General features: G+C 49.8%; 2 protein-coding genes across 5 annotated transcripts; one reads left to right on the top strand and one right to left on the bottom strand.

The window, feature by feature from the left end:
• Positions 1–1,253: 1,253 nt before the first annotated feature.
• On the top strand, positions 1,254–15,934 carry SV2A (synaptic vesicle glycoprotein 2A). Its single transcript, XM_063626063.1, has 13 exons — positions 1,254–1,392; positions 4,939–5,907; positions 7,270–7,450; positions 8,277–8,428; positions 8,551–8,684; positions 9,364–9,453; positions 9,664–9,774; positions 9,955–10,043; positions 11,037–11,201; positions 11,412–11,545; positions 12,382–12,588; positions 13,193–13,352; positions 14,047–15,934. Exons 2-13 carry the CDS (start codon positions 5,286–5,288, stop codon positions 14,228–14,230), a joined length of 2,229 nt encoding a protein of 742 aa, XP_063482133.1. The 5' UTR covers positions 1,254–1,392; positions 4,939–5,285; the 3' UTR covers positions 14,231–15,934.
• Positions 15,935–18,439: 2,505 nt separating this feature from the next.
• BOLA1 (bolA family member 1) lies at positions 18,440–19,667 on the bottom strand. Of its 4 annotated transcripts, XM_063626173.1 has the most exons (3): positions 19,563–19,644; positions 19,301–19,392; positions 18,440–19,225 (listed from the first exon to the last, which is right to left on the bottom strand). In XM_063626173.1, exon 3 carries the CDS (start codon positions 19,173–19,175, stop codon positions 18,762–18,764), a length of 414 nt encoding a protein of 137 aa, XP_063482243.1. In that variant the 5' UTR covers positions 19,176–19,225; positions 19,301–19,392; positions 19,563–19,644; the 3' UTR covers positions 18,440–18,761. The 4 variants fall into 4 exon arrangements, with proteins under 4 accessions (XP_063482243.1, XP_063482241.1, XP_063482242.1 ...); XM_063626171.1 differs by having other exon boundaries at positions 18,440–19,392; positions 19,505–19,667; XM_063626172.1 differs by having other exon boundaries at positions 18,440–19,392; positions 19,563–19,667.
• Between the last annotated feature and the right edge of the window lie 5,125 nt (positions 19,668–24,792).

Below are 24,792 nucleotides of genomic sequence, written 5' to 3'. Positions count from 1 at the left end.
CAGCTTTGGAGTCTGCAAAGCCCAGGCCCGTGTCCCTGTCAGAGGTAAATTCAACCTGGCAAATGTTACCTGTGTGGTCTCTTTGGACATAGCCTGTCAGCCTTCTCCATGTATATATCTCAGCATTCTGAAGCCTCCACATTTAGTAAGGTAGAATCACATGCTGTTAGATCTGAGAGGGACCTGATGCAGCATCTAGTCCAGGCCCCTCTTTTCCAGATGAGAAATCTGAAGTTCACAGATGTGGAGAACTTGACCAAGAGTTGACAGCTTGTTAGCAGTGAGAACCCAGGTCTAAGCCTAGGTCAGTGCTGTCCAGAAGGTCCTGACCTTATCTGGCATAGACACATTCAGGATGTATTTCCCCAAATCACTACATTCCCTCTCACTCCTTCGGCAGGGATGGTCATCAAGTGTCACCAAGTGGCATGTCTTGGATCTCTGAGTCCAGGTTATTGATGCAAGAGCAAAGGAAAGATGAAAGGAAAAGCTGAAACCAATTTACTTCTTCCTGCCCGGGAAATACAAGTGTGGGGAGGGGAGGGAGGTTGAGGAGAGTAAGAGAAAATGGAGAAGGGTATTGAGAGAGATCCTTTTTGAGTCATTGGAGCAAATTAATGGAAAGGGAACTGTCCAGTTGGTCAGGTCTGTAAAAATCCCTCAACTTCCCCAATACTTCTGCTACCACCAACTGAATGGACAGGATGAGGAGGTCTCCACTGTAAATAAGTAACCTGGACTGTTTTTTGAGGAAAGAGATTGAAGGAATCCAAGGGTCTCGGACTCTGGCAGTTCAGGATAGAAACCACACCTTGTTATCTCTGCTTTCTCTAAAATGTCCAGGTAAACTTGGAGTAGGAGCACTCTGGATTTGGGAGACTGTTGTGAAAAGGGAGTTTGAGAGCAGTGGAGAAGGCAAGGGAGGTGTTTTGAAGGCAGCAAAAGCCCTGAAATTATTGGGTCCTGCCATACTGAGACTGGGGTGCTAAGGAAGGGGCTGACACATTCCCTATCTCCCTGTCTTCCCACTTGTCTTCCTAACATCACTGTTTTTTTATTTAGTTCCTTTTATCTTTTACTAGGAAGAGGCTGGGAAGGGCTGGGTGCCATTTCCAGCTGTTCTTGTGACAACCTCCGGCCCTTTCATCATTTCTTCCCGTGCCCTGACTCCCTCCCCATCCTTTTTTCTCCCCTCCCCACCAATGGTCTCTCCCGATGCTCAGTGGCGCGGGGTGGCGGGGGGGGGGGGGGGCGGAGGCGGGGCTGGAGTGTGGGGGGGCAGGTCTGCATTGCCGCTTCCCTGGTACCAGGAGCAGTCGCCGCTGCCGCCTCCGCCCGCGGCCGGGACCCCCGTCCTCTCCCGGGACTCCTTACCCGGGGAACCCAGCCCAGGTGAGACCCCTTTCTCAGTCGCTCACCTCCACCCCGCCCCTGGCAGAAGCATCTTTGCCTTGCCTTGCAGCCATTTTATCTTCCGATGCTTTGCTTATGGGGAGGGTGACGATCCCCTCTCTAGGGGTGAGGGGGGTTGGTGCGTTGGTGGTGGTTTGGGGATGGACATTTATTTCAGTTGTGCTCTTCAGGACACACACACACACACACACACACACACGCGCATATGTGTAATACTGGTGAATGGGGAGGAGGGGTGTTTTTCTCTGCCTTAACCAAGTCCCCACTATCCCCTTCGGAAATTAACGTGGTGGTGGGATTGTGAGGTGGGATGGGGTTCCCTCAAACTCCTAACCCATCCTCACCTTGACGTCCCCCCACCCCCAGGATGAATGATAAATGACCTTGGCTGGGGCTGGTGAATGGATGCTGCCTCAGTGTGCGCGCCTGGACTTGGGTGGGTGGGGGGGCAGGAGAAGAAGGGCAGGTGAAGGATGGAGGGAAGGGGAGTGAAGAATGGAAATACTGGGGAGACAGAGATGGAGAGCGGCCAGGTGTTGGGGGCATGGATGGCGGGGGCTGGCAGCAGTTGCTCCAGGGTGGGGGGAAGGGGTGTTGAGTGAAGGTGGGCACTTGTCTAGCAGCAGGACCAAGGGTGGAGGAGGTGCTCAGAGCAGGGATTTAGTCAGTTCTGGGGGCTTTTCCCTTATTCCTGAGCTGAGGCAAGATGGGGTGTGGGGGGGTCGCTGCAAATGCTGATAGGGGCGGTCTCTATGTCTGTGCTTGCGGAGGTCTCTCCCTGCGTCCCCCTCTCTGCCTCTCCGTATTCCTCAGTGTGCATTCTCAGCTGACACCCTCATTTTTATCCCTCAGAACTGTAGGTGCTCCCATCTTCCTAACCCTGGGTAGGATGTGGGGAGGGGAGGGGAGGCGCAGCCTTGATGGTCCTGGGTGGGGGCTGAGGTTCAATGACCGGGCTGTCATGGGAAAGGGGTGCTCCCACACCTCCCACATTCTACCCCCGTCCCCGCGGACATTTTGATAAGTGATTGCTTTTTAATGACCTTGTCACCTGAGCTAGGAAGGCCTGGGGATCTGGGTGGCCCCCAAAGTCAGGGGCTTTGACTGGGTGGAGGGTGGGGGGTTCTGGACCCTCCTCTGATCCAGGGCTGGATGAGCTGTTCTGAAAGGAAGCATTTGCTCTGGAGTCCCCTGCCTGTCTCCACCCTCTGCAGAAAATCTCCTGGGCACATTTTTTCCTGTCAGGTGAAGTCAGCCAGCCTAGGACCTTGTAACCCTGAACCTTGTCTTCTTTAACCTCCACCTCTCCAAGTCTTGTCTCTCTCCCCCAGGCTTAGCCACCCTGTGCTGTTTTTGGGGCTAAAAATAGCACCACTTCCTCACCAGCTCAAAGAATTTGTCTTCTTTCTTTCTCTCCTGACCTCCTGGGCTTGCTGGCCCTGAGGGAGCTGGCTGTTGAGCCCTCATATCCTGCTGTGGTGGTGGAAGTCTTCTCTGCCCTACATGCCCCTCTCAGGGGGAAATAGGGTCAACAAACATAGAGTATGGCTCCTGGTGGGTCCTGCCTCCTTCAGGGCTGGAGGGGAGATCCTGGTTAGGAAAGAGAGGAAAGCTAGCAAATTGCCATGCGCTGAGGGGATTCCGCAGTTCCAGCTCTTTCATGGAGGATGGTTGGGCCCTGAACCATGAAGAAAAGGTGACATAGGGGTCACTGCTTCTGGTCACCGTGGTCCACTGCTTACATCTGTCCTGAGGGGGTAAGGTGCTGCTTGCCAGTGCTTCTCTCTGAACCACATAGCATTGCTTACCGTCTTCTACGAGGGCGTGTGTGTGTGTGTGTGTGATTTAATGAAGGCCCTGGATGGGTGGGAGCACCGGAGGCAGGATATTTTTAGGGGGATGATTTCTGATCAGAATCTAGGCCTGCTTCCTCTGCTCCTATGAAGGAAGGGGGCTATCCCATGCCTTCCTCTGGAGAATGTCTTTTTTGGGGGGACACACAAACCCCCTTTATTCTACATCCGCCTCCTACGCAATGCGGTGTTTGTGGACTCCTTCTTCCTTGACTCCTGGAGGAGGAGCAGAAAGGATTAAGGGGGATTAGGAAGGGAGGCCCTGGAGGGATGGGATGCAACTGTAAGCCTTAGAACCTCATGTTGGAAATGTATGCATTTGACAGTCATTTCCATTCTCACCCCCATCTGTGGAAAGGGGGCCTATCTATGACATTCTGAAGCAAGGTGGCAGTGGACAGTCATCACCCCTTTCTTAGCTTTCCATCTTTCTTCCACTTTACTTGGGTTCCAGGTCCTCCTTTTCTGGATCTTCCCTTGTTTTTCTGGAGGTAGTTAATGTGGGCCCAGCTGCTGGAATTAGTTGAAACATAGACAGGGGGGTCTTGGGACTCTCTTTGCAAGGATGCTGGGCAACAGCATCTAAGTATGACCCCCCTGTTGTCCCTTGCTGCTTCCTGTTTCTTTCCCACTTTCAACATCATAGGAAGGAAGAAAACTAACATAGAGTATCTACTGTGAGATTACATTCTCAGATCAACTCCAAGAAACAGTCTCCCAATTTAATTATCCCCAGTTAAAATATGTGGACACTAAGGCTTAGGGAGGTTAACTACCCTGACTGAGATCAGTTAGTAAGTGGCAGAGTTGGGATTTCAACTTAGGTCACCCCTAACAGTCATGTACTTTGCCCTGAACCAGTATTCTCCTTGCCAGTGTCCCTTCCTGCTGCTCGCCCTAAAGAGCATCCAAGATGGCTTTCACTTGGGCATTTCACTATATTACTGTCAGCACAAAATTAATAGTTAATATTTATTCATCATTTTTATGTGCCAGGTGACTTATGGTAAGGAGCATAGATACATTGTATCATTCAACCCTTACTTTCCCCTTTTTAAACAAGAAGAAACTGAGGCTTGATCCGTTAGCTAGTATTTGCCAAAACAGGAAGTCAAACCCATGTCTTTGTGACTCTGGAAGCTGAGCTTTTACCCATCAGACTATGCTGAGAGAAAATCCCTCCTTGTTGAAGCCTGTAAGCTTGGGACCTGAGGGAAGGACAGTGGAAGCCCCTGCCTTCAGATGCCATCAGTGGAGGGAAGGCCACAGGTTGGAGGGCTTGTCCTCTTACACATCCTCCTCAACTCTACCCCCAGTAAGAAACCCAGGCAAGACTAAAGAAGGGAATTCTGGTTTCTCATATTTCCTGTTTAGTTCTTTGCAGATTGGTGATAAAGCAAGGGCTAGGGTGGGCTTGGGGGTAGGTGACTGAGACTTTGGAGCAAATTCCATAGGCCAGGCCTCCAAGGTCAAAGTAAGGGGACTTCTATGTGAGTGACCCGGTTAGCCCAGATAGCCATCCCTTTTTAGTGTGTGGATGGGAGCCTAAAGCGAGAAGACCATCTCTGCACCACATGGTTCAGATGGGGCTCTGGGTTGAGAGGCTTTATATTGGCCTTCTTCACTACCTTAGGACTCACAACTTCCTTTTGCTGTCTGTTATTTTTTCTAGGTCTCCAGAGGCTTGTGGAAGAGAAGTAGGCGACCCTTCCTGAGTTATCCTGGCTTAGCCTCCAAATCTGGCTCCCCTTCCCCTTCCCATTCCCCTGCTCCCCCTGTCCCTTCCCCATCCACCCAACTGAACTGGGTATAGGTCAAAGTTCCTCTCCTTCCTTTTCCCTCCTGGGCACTCATTGGCTAGGACCTGTTTGCTCTTTTTTTTGTGCCCAAAGATACTGGAACACACTTCATCTAAGTAACTGTGGGGAGGGGTCTTTTTGACTCTACAAGTCCTTGAGCAAAAAGCTGAAAAAGAAGCAGGAGGTGGAGAAGACCCGGTGAAGTGCCCTGAGCCCCATCATGGAAGAGGGCTTCCGAGACCGGGCAGCTTTCATCCGTGGGGCCAAAGACATTGCTAAGGAAGTCAAAAAGCATGCGGCCAAGAAGGTGGTGAAGGGCCTGGACAGAGTCCAGGACGAATATTCCCGAAGATCGTACTCCCGCTTTGAGGAGGAGGATGATGATGACGACTTCCCTGCCCCCAGTGATGGCTATTACCGAGGAGAAGGGACCCAGGATGAGGAGGAAGGTGGTGCGTCCAGTGACGCTACTGAGGGCCATGACGAGGATGATGAGATCTACGAAGGGGAATATCAGGGCATTCCCCGGGCAGAGTCTGGGGGCAAAGGCGAGCGGATGGCAGATGGGGCGCCCCTGGCTGGAGTAAGGGGGGGCTTGAGTGATGGGGAAGGTCCCCCTGGGGGCCGGGGGGAGGCACAACGACGGAAAGAACGAGAAGAACTGGCCCAACAGTATGAAGCCATCCTACGGGAGTGTGGCCACGGCCGCTTCCAGTGGACACTGTATTTTGTGCTTGGTCTGGCGCTGATGGCTGATGGTGTGGAGGTCTTTGTGGTGGGCTTCGTGCTGCCCAGCGCTGAGAAAGACATGTGCCTGTCCGACTCCAACAAAGGCATGCTAGGTAAGACATGGGGGGCTCCAGCCTTATCCCCTCAAACTCTGGAAACCTCCTTGGCTCCTGGAAATTGCTCTTGTCCTTACCACTGGGTTCCCTAGAACCCTGCATCCAAGATGTTCCCAGAGGGCTCAGGGTTCCTCTGCACACTCTTCCCTCACAAACTCCCTCTTCTTGGCCTTGGGGCAGGGTGAAGTTGAATGTGAAAGAGGGGCTTGCGGGAGGGCAGCTGGAATGGGTCTTGGGCCAGTGGTTGGGTGGTGGTCTGCTTCATTCTGCAGGAGGAGGCTGTGGTAGGATGGTCCCTACCATTTAATGTTTCTTCACAGCTTTCCCTCTGGTTATCCTGTTCTCTTTCACTGATTGGGGAACAAGCCAGTATCCAAACTCCTTGGTATAAATGGGGAGAGTCAGTTTGAGGTGGTTGGGGGAGGGGGAGGGTCCTGGATCTTCTGCCAGAGAAGCTGGTTAGACTTTCTCTCACTCAGACGGGAGTTTCCAGGGGACAGGATGTAGTCTTTGATGGGCTTTCCTGACAGGGACTCTGAGGAGGAACCCCCTAGACTCACAGAGAAAGAATCGAGGCCTTACTCTGCCACCAAATTGCCATGGGGTCTTGGACAGGTCTCTTCTTCCTGGGGCTTGGTTTGGGCATGGGAATATGCAAAGTTTGGAGTAGATGATTTTAAAGATTAATTCCAGCTCTGGTTTTATGAAGGAAGTGAAAAACAGGAGAGTTTTTGGGCCAGAAATATTGAGACTGGAAGGAGTAAAGGATGGATTTTGTGTGGGGGATTTCCTGGAAAGATGAAATGAATTGGAGCCCCTTTCCCTAGGAACAAATGAGAGCTCTCCTGCTGCTTCAAGGGATCAAAGCTACTCGGGAGGCTGAGGCAGGAGAATGGCGTGAACCCCCGGGGGCGGAGCCTGCAGTGAGCCGAGGTCACGCCACCGCACTCCAGCCTGGGCAACAGTGAGACTCTGTCTCAAAAAAAAAAAAAAAAAAAAAAAAAAGCAGGGAGAATAGAGAGGACCTTGGGGTGGTCTGTGATCCTAGGCACACCCATTCCTCCTTCAAAGTGAGCCAGGGGTAAAGGTGTCACTGTGTGTGTGTCAGAGTGAGAAATGAGACAGACCGAAGAGAATGGAGAGTTGCAGGTTCATTCCTGCCTTTGAACCCCTGGCCTGCAGAGATGATATTCTATCTTTGCTCGCACCATTCATTTTCTCTCACTTGCTCTAATCTCTGGGTAGACTTAGCTTCTAGAAGTTTTTCAGATCCTTCAGCTCCCTTAGTGCTCATCTCCTGGGAGAATTGAGGTGTGTCTGCTCATGCCCCCTCTGCCTCTGTTTTCCTCCTCCTTCCAGGCCTCATCGTCTACCTGGGCATGATGGTGGGAGCCTTCCTCTGGGGAGGTCTGGCTGACCGGCTGGGTCGGAGGCAGTGCCTGCTCATCTCACTCTCAGTCAACAGCGTCTTCGCCTTCTTCTCATCTTTTGTCCAGGGTTACGGCACTTTCCTCTTCTGCCGCCTACTTTCTGGGGTTGGGTGAGTGTCCACTTCCTAAGCCCCTTGAGGGCAGGACTGTGCCTTGGTCACTGTTGTATCTTTAGGGCCCAGCACAGTGCCAGGCACACCAAATGCACCTTAAATCTGTGTGAGTTGAATGGATGAATGAGTTCCTTTCTTCCCCCAACCATCTTCAGGCCAGCTCCTCCCTGCCCAGGACCTGTCTGCTGCTGTCCAGAATGCTGTTCCATGTTGGCCCACTCCTGAGTCCTCCACCCCACCTCTAGTTCCATTTTTGAGCCTGCCTCTACAAAGAGGCCTAGTGGGCCTCAGCCCCACCCCTGGGCTCCTGTGGACCCAGAGTTACCCCCTACCAGAGTCTACACATTTCCTGCATTACACAACAAACCTTGCTAACACCCACACCTGCCAGAACCCTGACACCTTGCCTGCACTGCCACTTCACTTTTGCAAGCATGGCAGGCCCGCTTACTCTGCTTCAACTCCAAGCTCCTTTCTGGCCATTCCCACAACATCTGCCCTTGGAGGCTTTTGGCTTGTCTTTTTTCTTTGGAGATTTATTCTCTTTTCTGCAATTATCTTCCCTGCCTTCCAACTCTGTAAGTCATTTTCAAGATTTAAGATTTGCTCTTTCCCTTTCCCTGAGACTCGCTTGCCTGTTTCCCATGGTCCCAAGGATGGGTGCTTGATGGCTGGCCCACAGGGGAGCTTGTAAGGCTTTATGTGTGAGATGGAGTCTCTTCAAAAGCCTGGAAGACAAAAGGGGCTCGGGGTCCAGAGCAGTGGGGCAGAGGATCAGGACTATGGCCATTTGCTAATGCTGAATTCTTGAAATGCACTCCAGGATTGGAGGGTCCATCCCCATTGTCTTCTCCTATTTCTCCGAGTTTCTGGCCCAGGAGAAACGAGGGGAGCATTTGAGCTGGCTCTGCATGTTTTGGATGATTGGTGGCGTGTACGCAGCTGCTATGGCGTGGGCCATCATCCCCCACTATGGTGAGCAGCCCCCCGGAATCCACCCCAGGTTATCTCCCTCCTCCCTCTTCTTCTGTGCTCCCTGTGGTGGGTTCCCCCAGCCTCTGGCTTCTCTGCTGATGCTGTCACTTTCTCCCTACCAGGGTGGAGTTTTCAGATGGGTTCTGCCTACCAGTTCCACAGCTGGAGGGTCTTCGTCCTCGTCTGCGCCTTTCCTTCTGTGTTTGCCATTGGGGCTCTGACCACGCAGCCTGAGAGCCCCCGTTTCTTCCTAGAGGTGATGGGGCTGAGCTGCATGGGGTGGGGTGGGGCGTCGGCTGTGGAGTGTGGACGGCAGCAGGGGCTCCTGTGTTCAAACACCGACAGGAGTTTGATTTGATCCTGTTTGCCTGCCTGCCTTCCTCACAGAGTCCACTCTCCAGAGGACTTTATCTTGCATCCTTTGCCTTGGAATGTGTCCCTGAGGGGTTCTTGGGTGGAGAAACCAGGGGACCTCTTCACCCATGGATGACTTAAGATTTTGCAGGGAAGGGCCTTGGACCTGTCCTGCATTTACAGCTCAAGAGACATTCCCACCCCCTACACCTTCCCCTCCTAACCCCAGCAGGATTAGGTCTTTGACTACATGCTTGCCCATCATTTCCCTTACCTTTGGTTTTTACTTTCCTCTGTACTATGGAATTCCCAGGACCTGTGCTTGCCTTTTTCCCCTGGACAACACTCCCCACCCTCAACCTGCAGCTCTTGCCCAAGTCTGATTGTCTTGCTATACCTCAGCTTGGGGCTCTTTCCGAGTGGTCAGTGCATGCCCGTAGGTCAGGGCTTGGTGGTGGGGTTGAGGGCCGGGAACCATTTAGTGTCCTGTGACTACAGAAGCCAGGTGGGAGGGAGGGGGTCTATAACTCTAGGTCAGGTAGGGGCTGACTTGGATGTGGGGATTGTGTCTTTGGCTCTAGAATGGGAAGCATGATGAGGCCTGGATGGTGCTGAAGCAGGTCCATGATACCAACATGCGAGCCAAGGGACATCCTGAGCGAGTGTTCTCAGTAAGCCACAGCCCTCCCGACTCAGACCTCCACGCCCTGCAGCCCCAGCCCCTACCTGGCCCCTCTCTGAGTACCCCCCACCTCAGACCACACTCTACCATAAGGAGATTTTCCTGCCTCCCATTCTGCTAATGCAGGGGAAACTGAGGCACCTGGCGGAGGTTGGGAAACACAGAGTGTGTGATTGCCCACCCCTTCTCTTGACCCCAGGTTACCCACATTAAGACGATTCATCAGGAGGATGAATTGATTGAGATCCAGTCGGACACAGGGACCTGGTACCAGCGCTGGGGGGTCCGGGCCTTGAGCCTAGGGGGGCAGGTAATGGTGGATGGGGTGGTAGAGAGAAGGGAGTGGGGGAAGTGGAGAAGAAGGCAGGACTGAAGTCTATGTGTGTGGGTGATGGGTGAGCTGAAGGGAGGTGGGAGGGCAGAAAAGTGGGGATCTATGGGTGCTAGAACTTAGTATAGCCAAGTTCTGACTTTGTCCGGTCTTCTGTAGGTTTGGGGGAATTTTCTCTCCTGTTTTGGTCCCGAATATCGGCGCATCACTCTGATGATGATGGGTGTGTGGTTCACCATGTCATTCAGGTGAGGAGATGGGTGGACTGGGTGGTATGTGGTGGTTGTGGTGGTGTGTGGGCTGGGAGAGAGGTGGGGAGAATGGAGATGCAGGGGACAAGCGATGAGGGAAGGTGCCGTGCAGACCCTCTCTGATCCTGCAGCCAGCTCCTCTACTTCATTAGTTCACTCAACAAACTTGTACTGTAGGCTGACCAGGATTCAGTTTCTATTCTGTGCTGGGATGAAACAGACGTGGTCCCAGGTCCTCCCGGAGTTTATGTTTTGGTCAAGAAGCAGGATGATGAGGCCGGGAGCGGTGGCTCAAGCCTGTAATCCCAGCACTTTGGGAGGACGAGGCGGGAGGATCATGAGGTTAGGAGATCGAGACCATCTTGGCTATGGTGAAACCCTGTCTCTACTAAAAATACAAAAAATTAGCCGGGCATGATGGCGGGCACCTGTAGTCCCAGCTACTCTGGAGGCTGAGGCAGGAGAATGGCGTGGATCTGGGAGATGGAGGTTGCAGTGAGTCGAGATTGCGCCACTGCACTCCAGCCTGGGTGACAGAGCGAGACTCCGTCTCAAAAGAAAAAAAAATGAAGCGAGACGAAACTTGCTATGAAGCAGGGTGATGAGAGAAGGGTGGGGGAAGGGCAGTGGGAGCACTTGGGGCTTGGGCTGGGGTGGGGACCTAAGTCCTAAAGGGTGAATGGGAGTCAGACAGGTGGAGTGGGGGTGGCTGGGGTGGAGAAGAGTGTTTTTGGCAGAGGGAAAAGCAAATGCTTGGGAGATAAGAAAAAGTATAGTGGCTGCTGTGTGAGACCCTGAAGTCCCCCAGGAGCACAGCAGCTGTTGAAGGGAGGAGCAGGGAGAAGCTGGTGAGGCTGGAGAGGAGCAAGGTCCTAACAGAGGTTGACTCCATTTCTCCCTTGTTCTGGAGAGGATGCACATTTCCATTTTCTCCTCTGCCTGATTCTCATCTCTGAGCCTTGTCTGTTTCCATTGTCCTTGACTCTTCAGCTACTATGGCCTGACCGTCTGGTTTCCTGACATGATCCGCCATCTCCAGGCAGTGGACTATGCATCCCGCACCAAAGTGTTCCCCGGAGAGCGCGTAGAGCATGTAACTTTTAACTTCACGTTGGAGAATCAGATCCACCGAGGCGGGCAGTACTTCAATGACAAGTATGTGGGGACTTTTGAACTTCACTTCTTCCCTGTTCCTTCTACCTCTTGTCTCTTTTATGAGTCTAGGGATTCAAGACAAGGCATTTGGGGAGCAAACACTTGTGGTTTCTCCTCAATGCCCAGCTTCCCATTACTTCGCTGAAGAGTGAGTCTTGGAGGGGGCATGAGGATGACGGGGGAGTGTCTTTCATTATCCTGGCCTTACAGGTTCATTGGGCTGCGGCTGAAGTCAGTGTCCTTTGAGGATTCCCTGTTTGAAGAGTGTTATTTCGAGGATGTCACATCCAGCAACACGTTTTTCCGCAACTGCACATTCATCAACACTGTGTTCTATAACACTGGTAAGGCCGGGTGGCTGGTGGGTGTCAGACCAAAGGGTTGGGTGGACCTTGATGAGAAGGAACCTTTTTCATTCACTCTTAGGGTTCTCCAGGTGAGATCCCTGGACCCCTGTGGGAAGGTGGTAGAGGGGCCTGATAGCGACAACCAATAATTCTGAAAATCTAATGGATGTTGGACATTTTCCTGTAATAGAATATCTGACAAAAACATCAAGTTTCTTTGCCTTTGGCTGAAATTATAACTCAGTAGGTAAAATTAATGCACCTTTGAAGAAGGTAAAAATCATCCAAAACAGCGTTCTTGGGAAAAAGAAAAACAGTAAAAGGGGTATTTGGTGGGGATCATTGCATGAATCCACTCCTTTTTAATAGTGATTCTCAAACTTCAGTATATGCACATGAAATGCTGGTTTTGTGAGCTAGAATGAAATTTCCCACCTCATACTGGGCGAGCTTTTCCCATCTTGCAGGAAAACAACAATGGATAGGACTTTTTATTATTTTAAATGTTTTTCTCAGAAAAATTTCCTACGTCCACGGCATCGCTACTGCTTATAGTCAGCTAGCACAGACAGAAAGAATGAATAAGCAGCTAAGACTATTAATGGGAGAACTTGGACAAAGTCACACTGTTGGACAGATGATGGTCATTTTCTGCTGTAAAGATCCCTAGTTCCTATGGTGATATTATTTGATGTTTTGTGATTAGCACTATGAATAATTTTGAGAGCCCCTCCTACTAACTTTCATACATGCAGAGCCCTGAGCCATAAGCCGTAGCAGCCTCCCTCTCCCATCTGCTGTGACTGCCTGCTTATCTTGGCCTTTGCCCGCAGACCTGTTTGAGTACAAGTTTGTGAACAGCCGTCTGATAAACAGTACGTTCCTGCACAACAAGGAGGGCTGCCCGCTAGACGTGACAGGGACGGGCGAAGGTGCCTACATGGTATACTTTGTGAGCTTCCTGGGGACACTGGCAGTGCTTCCTGGGAATATCGTGTCTGCCCTGCTCATGGACAAGATTGGCAGGCTCAGAATGCTTGGTAAGCGGGCTGAGTCAGATCTGATAGTAGGGGCCAGGGGCCGCAGGAGGCAGTCAACAGGCTTCTCACCTTGGGCTGTGGAAGAGATTGGTCAGAGAGTTCCTCTCTCTCATGTTTTCTGTTTAGAGGGTGCTGCAGGATGGGGTGGGGACTGGCACAGAAGCTTCTCTGGGGGTAAAGGAGGTAAGCAGAATTGCAAGAGGTTAGAGCACAGGCTTTGAGGTTATGGGTTTTGAATCTCAGCTCCACCACCTACCTCTGGCCTCTGGCAAGTTACCTCTATGAGCCTGGTTGTTTCCTCTGGAAAATGGAGGTGATAATAATACCTGTGTCGTAGGATTGATGTGCTAGATCAATGCATGTAAAGCATCAATTGCCTTGGCCCATGGCTGGCATTGAATAAATGATGGTTACTGATATTAATAAACAATTATAAGGGAGGTTGAGGAGGAGTGAAAAGACGTCCTTTTGGATACCTTGGTTGGATACCTTGGGAACAAGTCTCATCCTGGGCTATCTGAAAGCCAGCTGATGGGACAGGGCGGGCTGTGGGTGGGTTTCACCGTGGCCAGGCTCATGCTGCTCTCTCCTCTCCTGGCTCCAGCTGGCTCCAGCGTGATGTCCTGTGTCTCCTGCTTCTTCCTGTCTTTTGGGAACAGCGAGTCGGCCATGATCGCTCTGCTCTGCCTTTTTGGTGGGGTCAGCATTGCATCGTGGAATGCGCTGGACGTGTTGACTGTTGAACTCTACCCCTCAGACAAGAGGTATTTGGAATGTGGTGGGGGCAGGGCAGTGGATTCAGGAGAGGGGTGGGGTGAGGAAGGAGGGCTGAATGGGAAGAGCATCCTTAGGGGTGAGAGGATATGCATTTCCATTTTCTCCTCTAAAATCTGGTAGCTTTGGCTGGGCATGGTGACTCATGCCTGTAATCCCAGTGCTTTGGGAGGCCGAGGCGGACAGATCACCTGAGGTCAGGAGTTTGAGACCAGCCTGGCCAACATGGTGAAACCCTGTCTGTACTAAAAATACAAAAAGTTAGCCGGGTGCCTGTAATCGCAGCTACTCAGGAGGCTAAGGCAAGAGAATTGCTTGAACCTGGGATGTGGAGCTTTCAGTGAGCCGAGATCGCGCCACTGCACTCCAGCCTGGGCAACAGAGCAAGACTCCGTCTCAAAAAAAAAAAAAAAAAAAAAAAAGAAAAAGAAAAAACCTGGTAGCTTTTGTATCTACTCCTCGAAGTCTTTAACTGTTAACCTCACTTTTTGGTCTCCTTTCCCCTTGTCTCTCAATTTATCTACATTCCTGGTGTACATCCTTTACCTCTCTGATCTCTCCAACCTTCTCTCTCCCTCTTGGACACTGCCTGCATCTTCCTGGCCTTCACTTCCCTGCCCTCCACTCTTCCTTTGCCCCCCTCCTGTACCTTGCGCCGTGCTGCACTGGGGGACTCCTGAGCAGGACCACAGCTTTTGGCTTCCTGAATGCCCTGTGTAAGCTGGCAGCTGTGCTGGGGATCAGCATCTTCACATCCTTCGTGGGAATCACCAAGGCTGCCCCCATCCTCTTTGCCTCAGCTGCCCTTGCCCTTGGCAGCTCTCTGGCCCTGAAGCTGCCTGAGACCCGGGGGCAGGTGCTGCAGTGAAGGGGTCTCTAGGGCTTTGGGATTGGCAGGCACACTGTGAGACCAACAACTCCTTCCTTCCCCTCCCTGCCCTGCCATCCTGACCTGCAGAGCCCTCATTCCCCACTCCCCGTGTTTGGTGTCTTAGCTGTGTGGGCGTGTGCGTGTGCGTGTGTGTGTGCATGTGTGTGACCCCTGTGGGCAGGGACTACAGGGAAGGCTCCTTCATCCCAGTTTTGAGATGAAGCTGTACTCCCCACTTCCCGTTACCCTTGACTTCGCACAAGAGAAGGCTGAGCCCCATCCTTCTCCCCCCGTTAGAGAGGGGCCCTTGCTTCCCTGTTCCAGGGGTTCCAGAATAGGCTTCCTGCCTTCCCCATCATTCCCTCTGCCTAGACCCTGGTGAAACCACAGGTATGCAATTATGCTGGGGGCTGGGGCTCTGGTGTAGACCATGGACCAAAAGAACTTCTTAGAGTCTGAAGGGTGGGCCTCGGGTGCCCTCTCACACCTCCTGTTGGATGCTGGGGGAGAAGCAATAAACCTCAGCCCTCTGGCCTCCACTTCCCTCTCAATTTGGGCTGCAAATATGAAGCCTGAATTTTATGAAATTAGCTTTCTGATTCTTATTTATTAATAGATTAAGTTCTGAGGCAGCTCCACAGGACTGTGTGTGAATGTGTATGTATACTTATATATGTGTGTGCATGTGCCATGGGGCGGGGGGTATCACTATACTGTCCTGAAATATAAGCCAAGGGTAATTTCAGCAGATGCACACACAACCCTGCCTCCCATAGTTCCTCCCCTAATCTGGTTTCTGTGTTGAGCCTGGGATGGAGGAGCCCTAGGCCAGCCTGGGATAAGAGTCCCCACAGTCTAGGGAGATCTGAGGGCATCTGAAAAGGCCCATCTCCTTCCCTCCTCAAGAAGCACAGGCCTCCTCTGGAGTGAGAGGCTCCACCCACTTCAGCACAGGCAGGAACAGCACAGCTGCCCTCCCATGCCCCCGATCTGTCCCCTCACAGGCAGGGGAGGGAAAGAAACCAGGCATCTGGTCAAACCAGCAGATCAAAAAGCACAAGGAGCTGGGGCGGAGGCAGGAAGCAGGGGCCCTCCTGGCAGCTCCTCTGAGTGGGGAGAGGTTGGGCAGTGAGTAAGGGACCCCTAATGCAGGGACTAGAAGCCTCAGTTTCCCCATTTTACCCTTCCACACAATAGCCTCTGTAGGTTAGGCTGCCCCGTCTCACCCTACTCTGTGTGGCTGCTTTCTTTGGTGCCCTCCCCTCACCCCACTGTAGCTGTGATGTGTTGTAGTTTTTAGATGTTTGTAAAATGTTTAAAAAAAAGTTAAAAGGAAAAAAGTGAAAATAACAAAAAAGAAAACCAAAATTCACCTTTGTCATGCTGCGTCCGGTGCCCCAACCCTGTGGTCACTCCTCCCATTTTGTAACACTGTGCCAGGTGGTGACTGTTTAATTCTTTGGTGTCTGTGCTCAAAAGACTGCCTTCTCCTCCAGTGCGCAGTGTACGAGTGTGTGCCCTGTGCCCTTGTCCCTCACTCCTCACATGCTGGACGTAGCCCTCTTCCTTGCACCCCTGGGAGGGACCCATCCATCTCCCTTGCTCTCCTGGGGAACCCTAAACCCAACTCTGTTGATGTGAAAAATGCAGTGAAAAATATTGATGAAAAATAAAACGAAAACAAATCCTCAAAATACAAAATGGCTATACCTGCTTCTGTGACTCTCCACCTACATCCAATTCTCCTAACAGCCTTGGAGGGTAAAATGGTGAGATGGAAAAACAGCTTTCCAAACTGAAGGTCAGAATAACATGGTATACCAGATTTACTTCCTAAATTGGCCTCTCTACCTTGATCTTTCCCTACAGATGGAGGGCCCTCTAAGTCTCCCAGATTTGAAAACTTTGGGAGTAATGTTTCATAAGAATAGAACCAACTTTCCTCTAAATCTTCTGGTATGCTTTTTAAAAATATAGACTCCAGACTCCACTCTTGACTTATTGAATCAGAACCCTTTTTTTTTTCTTGGTTTGGAAGGATAGGGACCTTGAATCTACGGTTTTTTTTTTTTTTGAGACAGAGTCTCGCTTTGTTGCCCAGGCTGGAGTGCAGTGGCGTAATCTTGGCTCACTGCAACCTCCACTTCCTGGGTTCAAGTGATCCTCCTGCCTCAGCTTCCTAAGAGGCTGGGATTACAGGTGTCTGCCACCACACCCAACTAATTTTTGTATTTTTAGTAGAGATGGGGTTTCACCATGCTGCCCAAGCTGGTCTCGAACTCCTGACCTCAGGCGATCCGCTCGCCACGGCCTCCCAAACTGCTGGGATTACAGGTGTGAGCCACCACACCCAGCCAGAAGCTTCATTTTAAACAATCTCCCATGGGAGTTCTTACCTGAGAAAATCTGAAAACCACTGCCTTGGGGTTACCATTGACTCCCCTCTCACTCTAGTCCATTTCTGTTCTAATCAAACCATTTTCTGATTTTATGGTAGCTCTCAAATAAACTCCTTCCTTTCCATTCCCACAGATGACCTGTAAGTCAGGGTTCTGCCTTCACTCTGGATTGATCTCTGTTCCTCCAATCTCCCATGCCAACTCACTTACACATCACTGCCAGATCCATCTGCCCCCAAATGCTCTCTGGCATGTCTGTACTCAAAATTTGTCAATAACTCCCTACTGCCCGACCACATGCACCTTAAATTCTTTAGCTAGAAATGGTCAAGATATATGTTAACTGGGCTGGGTGTGGTGGCTCACGCATGTAATCCCAGCAATTTGGGAGGTTGACGCAGGCGGATCGCTTGAGGTCAGGAGTTTGAGACCAGCCTGACCAATATGATGAAGCCTCGTCTCCACTAAAAATACAAAAATTAGCCGGGCATGGTGGCAGGCACCTGTAATCCCAGCTACTCGGGAGGCTGAGACAGGAGAATCGCTTGAACCTGGGAGGCGGAGGTTGTAGTGAGCTGAGATTGGGCCATTGCACTCCAGTCTGGGCAACAAGAGCAAAACTCCGTCTCAAAAAAAAAAAAAAAAAAAGATATATGTTAACCAAGTTTTGTTCTCTAATAATTTCCACGTTGAGATTATTGGAAAGTTGCTTCTATAGACATTACTTGAGCTCCCCTCAGAAATATGACAATATCTGTAATGCTCAAAAAGCGCTACACTGCAGGGCATGGTGGCTTACACCTGTAATCCTAGCACCTTGGGAGGCTGAGGTGGGCGGAGTGCCTGAGCTCAGGAGTCTAAGACCAGCCTGAGCAACATGGTGAAACCCTGTCTCTATAAAATACAAAAAATTAGCTGGGTGTGGTGGCACAAGCCTCTAGTCCCAGCTACTTGGGAGGCTGAGGCAGGAGAATTGCTTGAACCTGGGAGGCGGAGGCTGCAGTGAGCTGAGATTGCGCCACTGCACTCCAGCCTGGGCAACAAAGTGAGACTCCATCTCAAAAACAAAAACAAAAAAGCTACGGGTAGTGGCTCACGCCTGTAATCCCAGCACTTTGGGAGGCTGAGGCAGGAGGATCACCTGAGGTCAGGAGTTTGAGACCATCCTGGTCAACATGGTGAAACCCCATCTCTACTAAAAATACAAAAAAATAGCTGGGCGTGGTGGTGCTTGCCTGTAATCCCAGCTACTGGGGAGGCTGAGGCAGAAGAATCGCTTGAACCCAAGAGGCAGAGATTGCAGTGAGCCGAGATCGTGCCATTGCACTGCAGCCTGGGCAACAAGAGCGAAACTCCATCTCAAAAAAAAAAAGAAAAGAAAGAAAAAGGGCTATATAAAGGTTTCTTCATCATTTGTAATCATTTTCTTAGTTCTTATCCTCTTTTCACTGCTTTAGTGCTTTTTAAAAACATTTTTCTTTTAAACAAATACAAGTACTACTTTTTGGAAATGAATAAGCTGTAGAAAAGCCAAACATTCCCCCAAGATGAAATTCAAATGTGTCCCTGCCTATATTCCCTGTCTTGTCCATTAACTCACTGCTCAGTCCAGTGTCTATGTCTTTGCTAAGGTTCTTCTCCCTGCCTATAGCACCTATCCTCTCCTTTCTGGTTAATTTTGTGCTTTCCATTAAAGATCCAACTAGATCCCTTCCCTCATAAAGCCCTTCCCGACTAGTCTACAGGTATCTTTCTTCTCCCAAGAACACCTGTGGCACTGATTCAGCAGTCCATTAAGAACACAGCCTCATAGTGTAATTTCTTTTAATGTATAGGATCGTTTCCAACTCATCAGGTCTGGTGCAGTTCTGTCATGATTTAACATGGAACACCCGGGCTGCCCTTCCTGAATAGTCCAGGACAAGAGCAATAGTGAGTGATTCTTCTCTTTTCTCCGGTTCACTTTGACCTGAAGCAAGTTGCTATCTTCGGAGAATATGTATGGACCCCAACAGAATGGGGCCCAGGGGTCTTCATCCCTTACAAATCCTGGACTGTATCAAAGGGAAGGCCTCAGTAATTCGTGCTCACCCAGTCCATTCGGATCCTGGTCCTCCCTCTCTCGGGGTTCAGGGGGTTCCTAGAGTTTTCTTGTTCCCACCCCGGCATGGGGGGCTAGTGTCCAGCTGAGAGTTCTCTCTCCACTGGGCGGGGGTCCGTGCCTGGATGGCCAGCGCATGGACCGGCCCTGCCAGCTCCTCGGCCAGTGCTGCGTGGACCAGCCGGTGTCGTTGTAGGGGGCTCAGTCCCTCGAAACGAGAGCTCACCACAGCCACGCGGAAGTGCGTCTCACTGCCAGGCGGGACTGCGTGGCCACCGCTCTCGTTGCGAAGCTCTAGCACCTCGGGGCTCAGGGCCTGCTCCAACTTCGTGCGAATGGCGGCCTCCACTGGACCGATGGCCCCGGATCCCGCGCTGCCCTGGGACAAACAGACGCGGCCAGCCATGGAGACCAGAGCCGGGACCAGCCGCGCACTCAGCATCGGCTACGCCAGAGACGCAAACGCCAGGAGTGAGGGTCGGGGCGATCCGCCTGGTGAGAGCACAATGTCAACACCCGCCCCGCGATCCCCGCATCCGCCCTAACCCCACGCCCGGACGTCCACACCAGCTCCTGTAGGAAGCCCGCCTTGATGCCACACACGGAGACCCGAGACACCGCCCCTTTTCTCTACGTGACGTGGTGAATTCGACCTCCAGCTGTGGAAGTGGAGGGACAAGCGGAGATTAGAAATGCCCGCACGCGAGGCGCGTTCGTTCCTTAGGGGATTTGCAAAGAATGGGCAAAAGTAGGGCATGTGCAACTGCGTACTTGTGATTGGGCCGACGCCCCTGTATTCCCTGTGAAGCCCCGGAGAAGCCCCTTCTACCTGCCGCTCAGCCTCGGCTACTGCGATTCCCGCTCAGGGCCAGGACGCTGAACGCTCCGGAGCAAATTGCAGTCCTGGCGCCCTTCCTGAGGCACGCTGGGAAATGGAGTCCTCGCTGCGCGTTGGTAGGACGGGCAGGCACCACGTGGTGCCCTGAGGGATCATGGGAACTGTAGTCTCGGATTCTCTCCACTGGTAAGGTGGTCAGAAATTCTGAACCCAGCAATGCAAAGACAAAGGGAATTCACGCGCAGTTGGGACTGGGATTATTAGATCTCTTTTACTGCCAATAGATCTTGTAGATCATCCAGCCCAACTCCTTTATTTTATATGCAAGAAAATGGAAGTCTGATTGAATACATAATTACTGTGCCCCAGACTAGTGCTGGGGACTGGGGAGTCAAGTCAGGCCCTGTCTTCAAGGAGATAACAGAGCACTGAAGACTAGCAAGTGAGCGGACAATTGCAGTACTGGGTACTAGGTGCTACGATGAGATAAACACAGGATGCTAAGGAGGCAAGTTACCCAGACTTGGCTGGGGTTGGAGAGGTGGAATGGGGGGCGGGCAGAGAATATTTCCGAGAAGATTTAGGGAAACAGTTCAGCAGAAACAACATGAGAATCCATTTCTCAGTCCCTCATAGTGAGGTTTTGGCTTTGGTAGCCGCATGTATAAAGGACAGGAGGAGACATAATTTTGAGGGAGTCTTTCCTTCTGGTGTAGTTAGAGTGTGGTTATGTGTGGCTGGAGCCTAGCGGGCAGATGATGGTGATGAGTAGGGTACCGGGAGGAGAGGAAGGGGCCAGACCACCCCAGGCCTTGTAGCCCTTGTTAGGCAATTTTGTCTTTATCCTAGAAGTAGTGGGAAGCTACTGAGGTTTTAAGCATTGATGTAACAGGATGTAATTTTTCCAGGATGATTCTTAACTTGTAAAATTATTTAAATTTTATTTTGTATCCTTAATATATTTACGTATTTCTAAATGTTTTTCCCCAACTTCTCATTTTGAAAAATGTCAAAGCCACAGAAAAGTTGAATAGTTCAAAGCAACACCCTCTACCTTTCACTTGACCCACCATTTTTTACATTTATATTTATTTTATACTTGTACATATATACTCATATATTTAAGTACTTTACATATACTTTAAAATATATTTATATGCTTTTCTGGATGAACCATTTGGAAATAAGTTGCAGATAGCATGACATTTCACCCCTAACTACTCCAATATGTATCTCCTAAGAACAAAGATATTCTCCTACATAACCACAATACCTTTATCACGCTCAAGAAATTTAACCTATGACATACACTGTTTTCCCTAGCCTTTAAAAAAAGTTAAAACTTCCAGAAAATTTGCAAGATTAATACAATGAGCAACCCATTTATCCACTCTTCACCTAGATTCACTGATAACATTTTGCCAGACTTGGCTTTGTATCTCTCTTTTAATGTATGTGTGTATAATAATAATGAAATAATAATAATTATTTCTGCTGAATCACTTGAGTTTGCTGAATCACTTGAGTTAGGTGTAAAATTCTTTTTTTTTTTTTTTTTTTTTTTTTGAGACGGAGTTTTGCTCTTCTTGCCCAGGCTGGAGTGCAATGGTGTGATCTCGGCTCACTGCAACCTCTGCCTCCTGGGTTCAAGCAAGTCTCCTGCCTCAGCCTCCTGATTAACTGGGATTACAGGCATGTGCCACCATGCCCGGCTAATTTTGTATTTTTAGTAGAGACGGGGTTTCTCCATGTTGATCAGGCTGGTCTGGAACTCCCAACCTCAGGTGATCCACCCTCCTCGGCCACCCAGGATTACAAGGGATTACAGGCGTGAGCCACTTCGCCCGGCCCAAAATTCTTTTTTTTTTTTTAAACAGAGCCTCACTCTGTTGCCCAGACTGGAGTGCAGTGGCACCATCTTGGCCCACTGCAACCTCCACCTTCTGGGTTCAAGTGATTCTCCTGCTTCAGCCTCCTGAGTAGCTGGGACTACAGGCTGGTGCCACCACACCTGGCTAAATTTTTTTGCATTTCTAGTAGAGATGGGGTTTCACCATGTTGGCCAGGCTGGTCTGGAACTCCTGACCTCAAGTGATCCACCTGCCTCAGCCTCCCAAAGTGATGGGATTACAGGCGTGAGCCACTGCACCCAGCCACAAAATTCTTTTTTTTTTTTTTGAGGTGGAGTTTCGCTCTTGTTGCCCAGGCTGGAGTGCAATGGTGCGATCTTGGCTCACAGCAACCTCCGCCTCCTGGGTTCAAGCAATTCTCCTGCCTCAGCCTCCCAAGTAGCTGGGATTACAGGCGTGCGCCAGCGCCCCGGCAAATTTTGTGCTTTTAGTGGAGATGGGATTTCTCCATGTTGGTCAGGCTGGTCTTGAACTCCCGACCTCAGGTGATCCGTTTGCCTCGGCCTCCCAAAGTGCTGGGATTATAGGCGTGAGCCACTGCGCCCGGCCCCACAAAATTCTTTACACTTAATTGCTATGTACTTTCAATGTGTATCTCCTAAGAACAAGGTCGTTTTCATACATATCCACAATACCATTACCACATCCAAGGCATTTAACATTCATACAATACTATAATCACATACAGTTGATATTCAGATTTCCCCAACTGTCTCATTGGTGTCTACTATAGTTTGAATATGTCTCCTCCAGAATTAATGTTGAAAATTAATCCATGGTGTTGGTATTAAGTGGTGGGGCCTTTAGGAGGTAATAATGCTATGAGGGCTCCACCCTCAAGAATGGATTAATGCCTTTTGAAAGAGCTTGAGGGGGTAAGTTGGCCCCTTCTGTCCCTTCTGCCATGTAAGGTCACCTTGATGGCGTATCTATGAGGAACTGGCCTTCACTAGATACCAAACCTGCCAATGCCATAATCTTGGACTTCCCAACCTCCAGAACTGTGAGAAAATATATTTCTGTTTGTAAATTACCCAGCCAGTGGTATTTTGTAACAGCCGCACAGTCTAAATAAACATTATAAATGTTTAATTTTCAGAAACCAATCAAGGATCATGCATTGCATTTAGCTGACTTTAAGTCTGTATTCTGCAAAGATCACTGGCTTCAGGGTGGAGAATGGATTGTAGAGGAGGCAAGAGTGGAAATAGGGAGACACGTTGGGAGGTCACTGTAGCAGTCTGGGTGAGAGATGATGATGATTTGGACCAAGGTGGTGTTGGTGGTAGTGGAAATGGAGAGAAATTGTGGCTACAAGATGTATATTAGGAAAGTACAAGATGTATATTAGGAAAGTAAAACCTACAGGGTGTGGTAATGGCTTGGTTGTGGGAGGGAAAGTGTCAAGGATAATTACAAGGTTTGTGCATCTAAAGTTAAAAAAAAAAAAGTTCAAAGGCCGGGCGCGGTGGCTCACGCATGTAATCCCAGCACTTTGGGAGGCCGAGGCGGGCGGATCCCGAGGTCAGGAGATCGAGACCACGGTGAAACCCCATCTCTACTAAAAATACAAAAAATTAGCCGGGCGTGGTGGCGGGCGCCTGTAGTCCCAGCTACTCGGAGAGGCTGAGGCAGGAGAATGGCGTGAACCCAGGAGGCGGAGCTTGCAGTGAGCCGAGATCGCGCCACTGCACTCCAGCCTGGGCGACAGAGCGAGACTCTGTCTCAAAAAAAAAAAAAAAAAAAAAAAAAGTTCAAATCGTTCCTGTATATCCTTTATCCTGATACCTAGATTACCCAAATATTAACAATTTACTGTTTATTTGTATGTACCTATCTACAAATATATAATTATTTTCTGGGCTGTTTGAGACTAAGTTTCAGAGATAAAGCCTATTAAACTCTACCTGTGATGGTTATTTATTTATTTATTTTTTTTGAGATGGAGTCTCACTCTGTCGCCCAGGCTGGAGTGCAGTGATGCAATCGTGGCTTACTGTAACCTCTGTCTCCTGGGTTCAAGCGATTCTCATGCCTCAGCCTCCTCAGTAGCTGGGATTACAGGCGTGGACCATGGTGCCTGGCTAATTTTTGTAGTTTTAGTGGAGAGGGGGGTTTCACCACGTTGGCCAGGCTGGTCTCAAACTCCTGACCTCAGGTGATCCGCCCACCTCAGCTTCCCAAAGTGCTGGGATTAGAGGCGTGAGCCACCATGCACGGCCTGTGATGGTTAATGTGCCAACTTCTAGAGGATTGGTGCTCAGATATTTGGCCAAATATGGGTGTTTCTGTGAGAGTATTTTGAATGAGATTAACATTTGAATTTGTAGACTGAGTAAATTGCCCTCCCTCATGTAGGTGGGTCCCATCCAACCAGTTGAAAGCTTGACTAGAACAAAAAGTCTGACCCTCTCCGGAGTAAGAGAGACTTCCTTCTGCCTGACTGCTTTGAGACCCGGACATTGGCTTTTCTCAGCCTTCAGACTCAGAAGTAAACACTGGCTCCATCTGGGTCTTAGACTCGGCCTTTGGACTGGAACTATATCATCAGCTCTCCTGGGTCTCCAGCTTGCCAGCTTACCCTGAAGATCTTGGGGATATTGGGCTTTATTAGCTTCCATAATCAAAAAGCCAATTTTTTATAATAAAACTATCTATCAATCTATCAATCTATCTACTATTCGTTCTGTTTCCTTGGAGAATCCTGACTAATGTATATTTACTTAAAAAAAAAAAAAGACATTTTCTCACATAGCTGGAATATAACTGTCAGACTCCAGAAATGAACATAGATACAGTACTATTGTCTAAGCTACAGACCTTATTCAAAATTTGCCAATTGTTCCACTACTATCCTACATATAAAATGAAAAGAAATATTTTCTGGTCCAGGATCCAATCTAGGATCACATGTTGCATTCAGTTGTTATATCTCTTTGTTCTCCATTAACTTGAAATAGTTTCCTAGATTTTCTTTGTCTTTCATGACTTTGGGAGTTTTGAAGTTACAGACATTTATTTTGTAGAATGTCCCTCAATCTGAGTTTGTCTGATGTTTCTTTATGATTAAAATTTAGCACATGCATTTTTGGCTGGAATACTGCAGAAGTAATGTTGAATTCTTCTCTGTGAACCTTACCAGGGCACGTGATCTTTATTTTTGTTATTACTAGTGATAGTTCTGATCACTTGATTGATGGTATCTGTCAGGCTTTTCCACTATAAAATTCCTTTTCTGTCTGTAATTGTGGAAGATACTTTAAGTCTATCTACTTTCCTAATTCTCATTAAGTTTTTTCCCACTAATTTTA

This window comes from Symphalangus syndactylus, chromosome 12 (genome assembly GCF_028878055.3).
Source record: "Symphalangus syndactylus isolate Jambi chromosome 12, NHGRI_mSymSyn1-v2.1_pri, whole genome shotgun sequence".
NCBI classification, from domain to species: domain Eukaryota; kingdom Metazoa; phylum Chordata; class Mammalia; order Primates; family Hylobatidae; genus Symphalangus; species Symphalangus syndactylus.
This window is presented reverse-complemented; position numbering and strand designations above follow the sequence as displayed.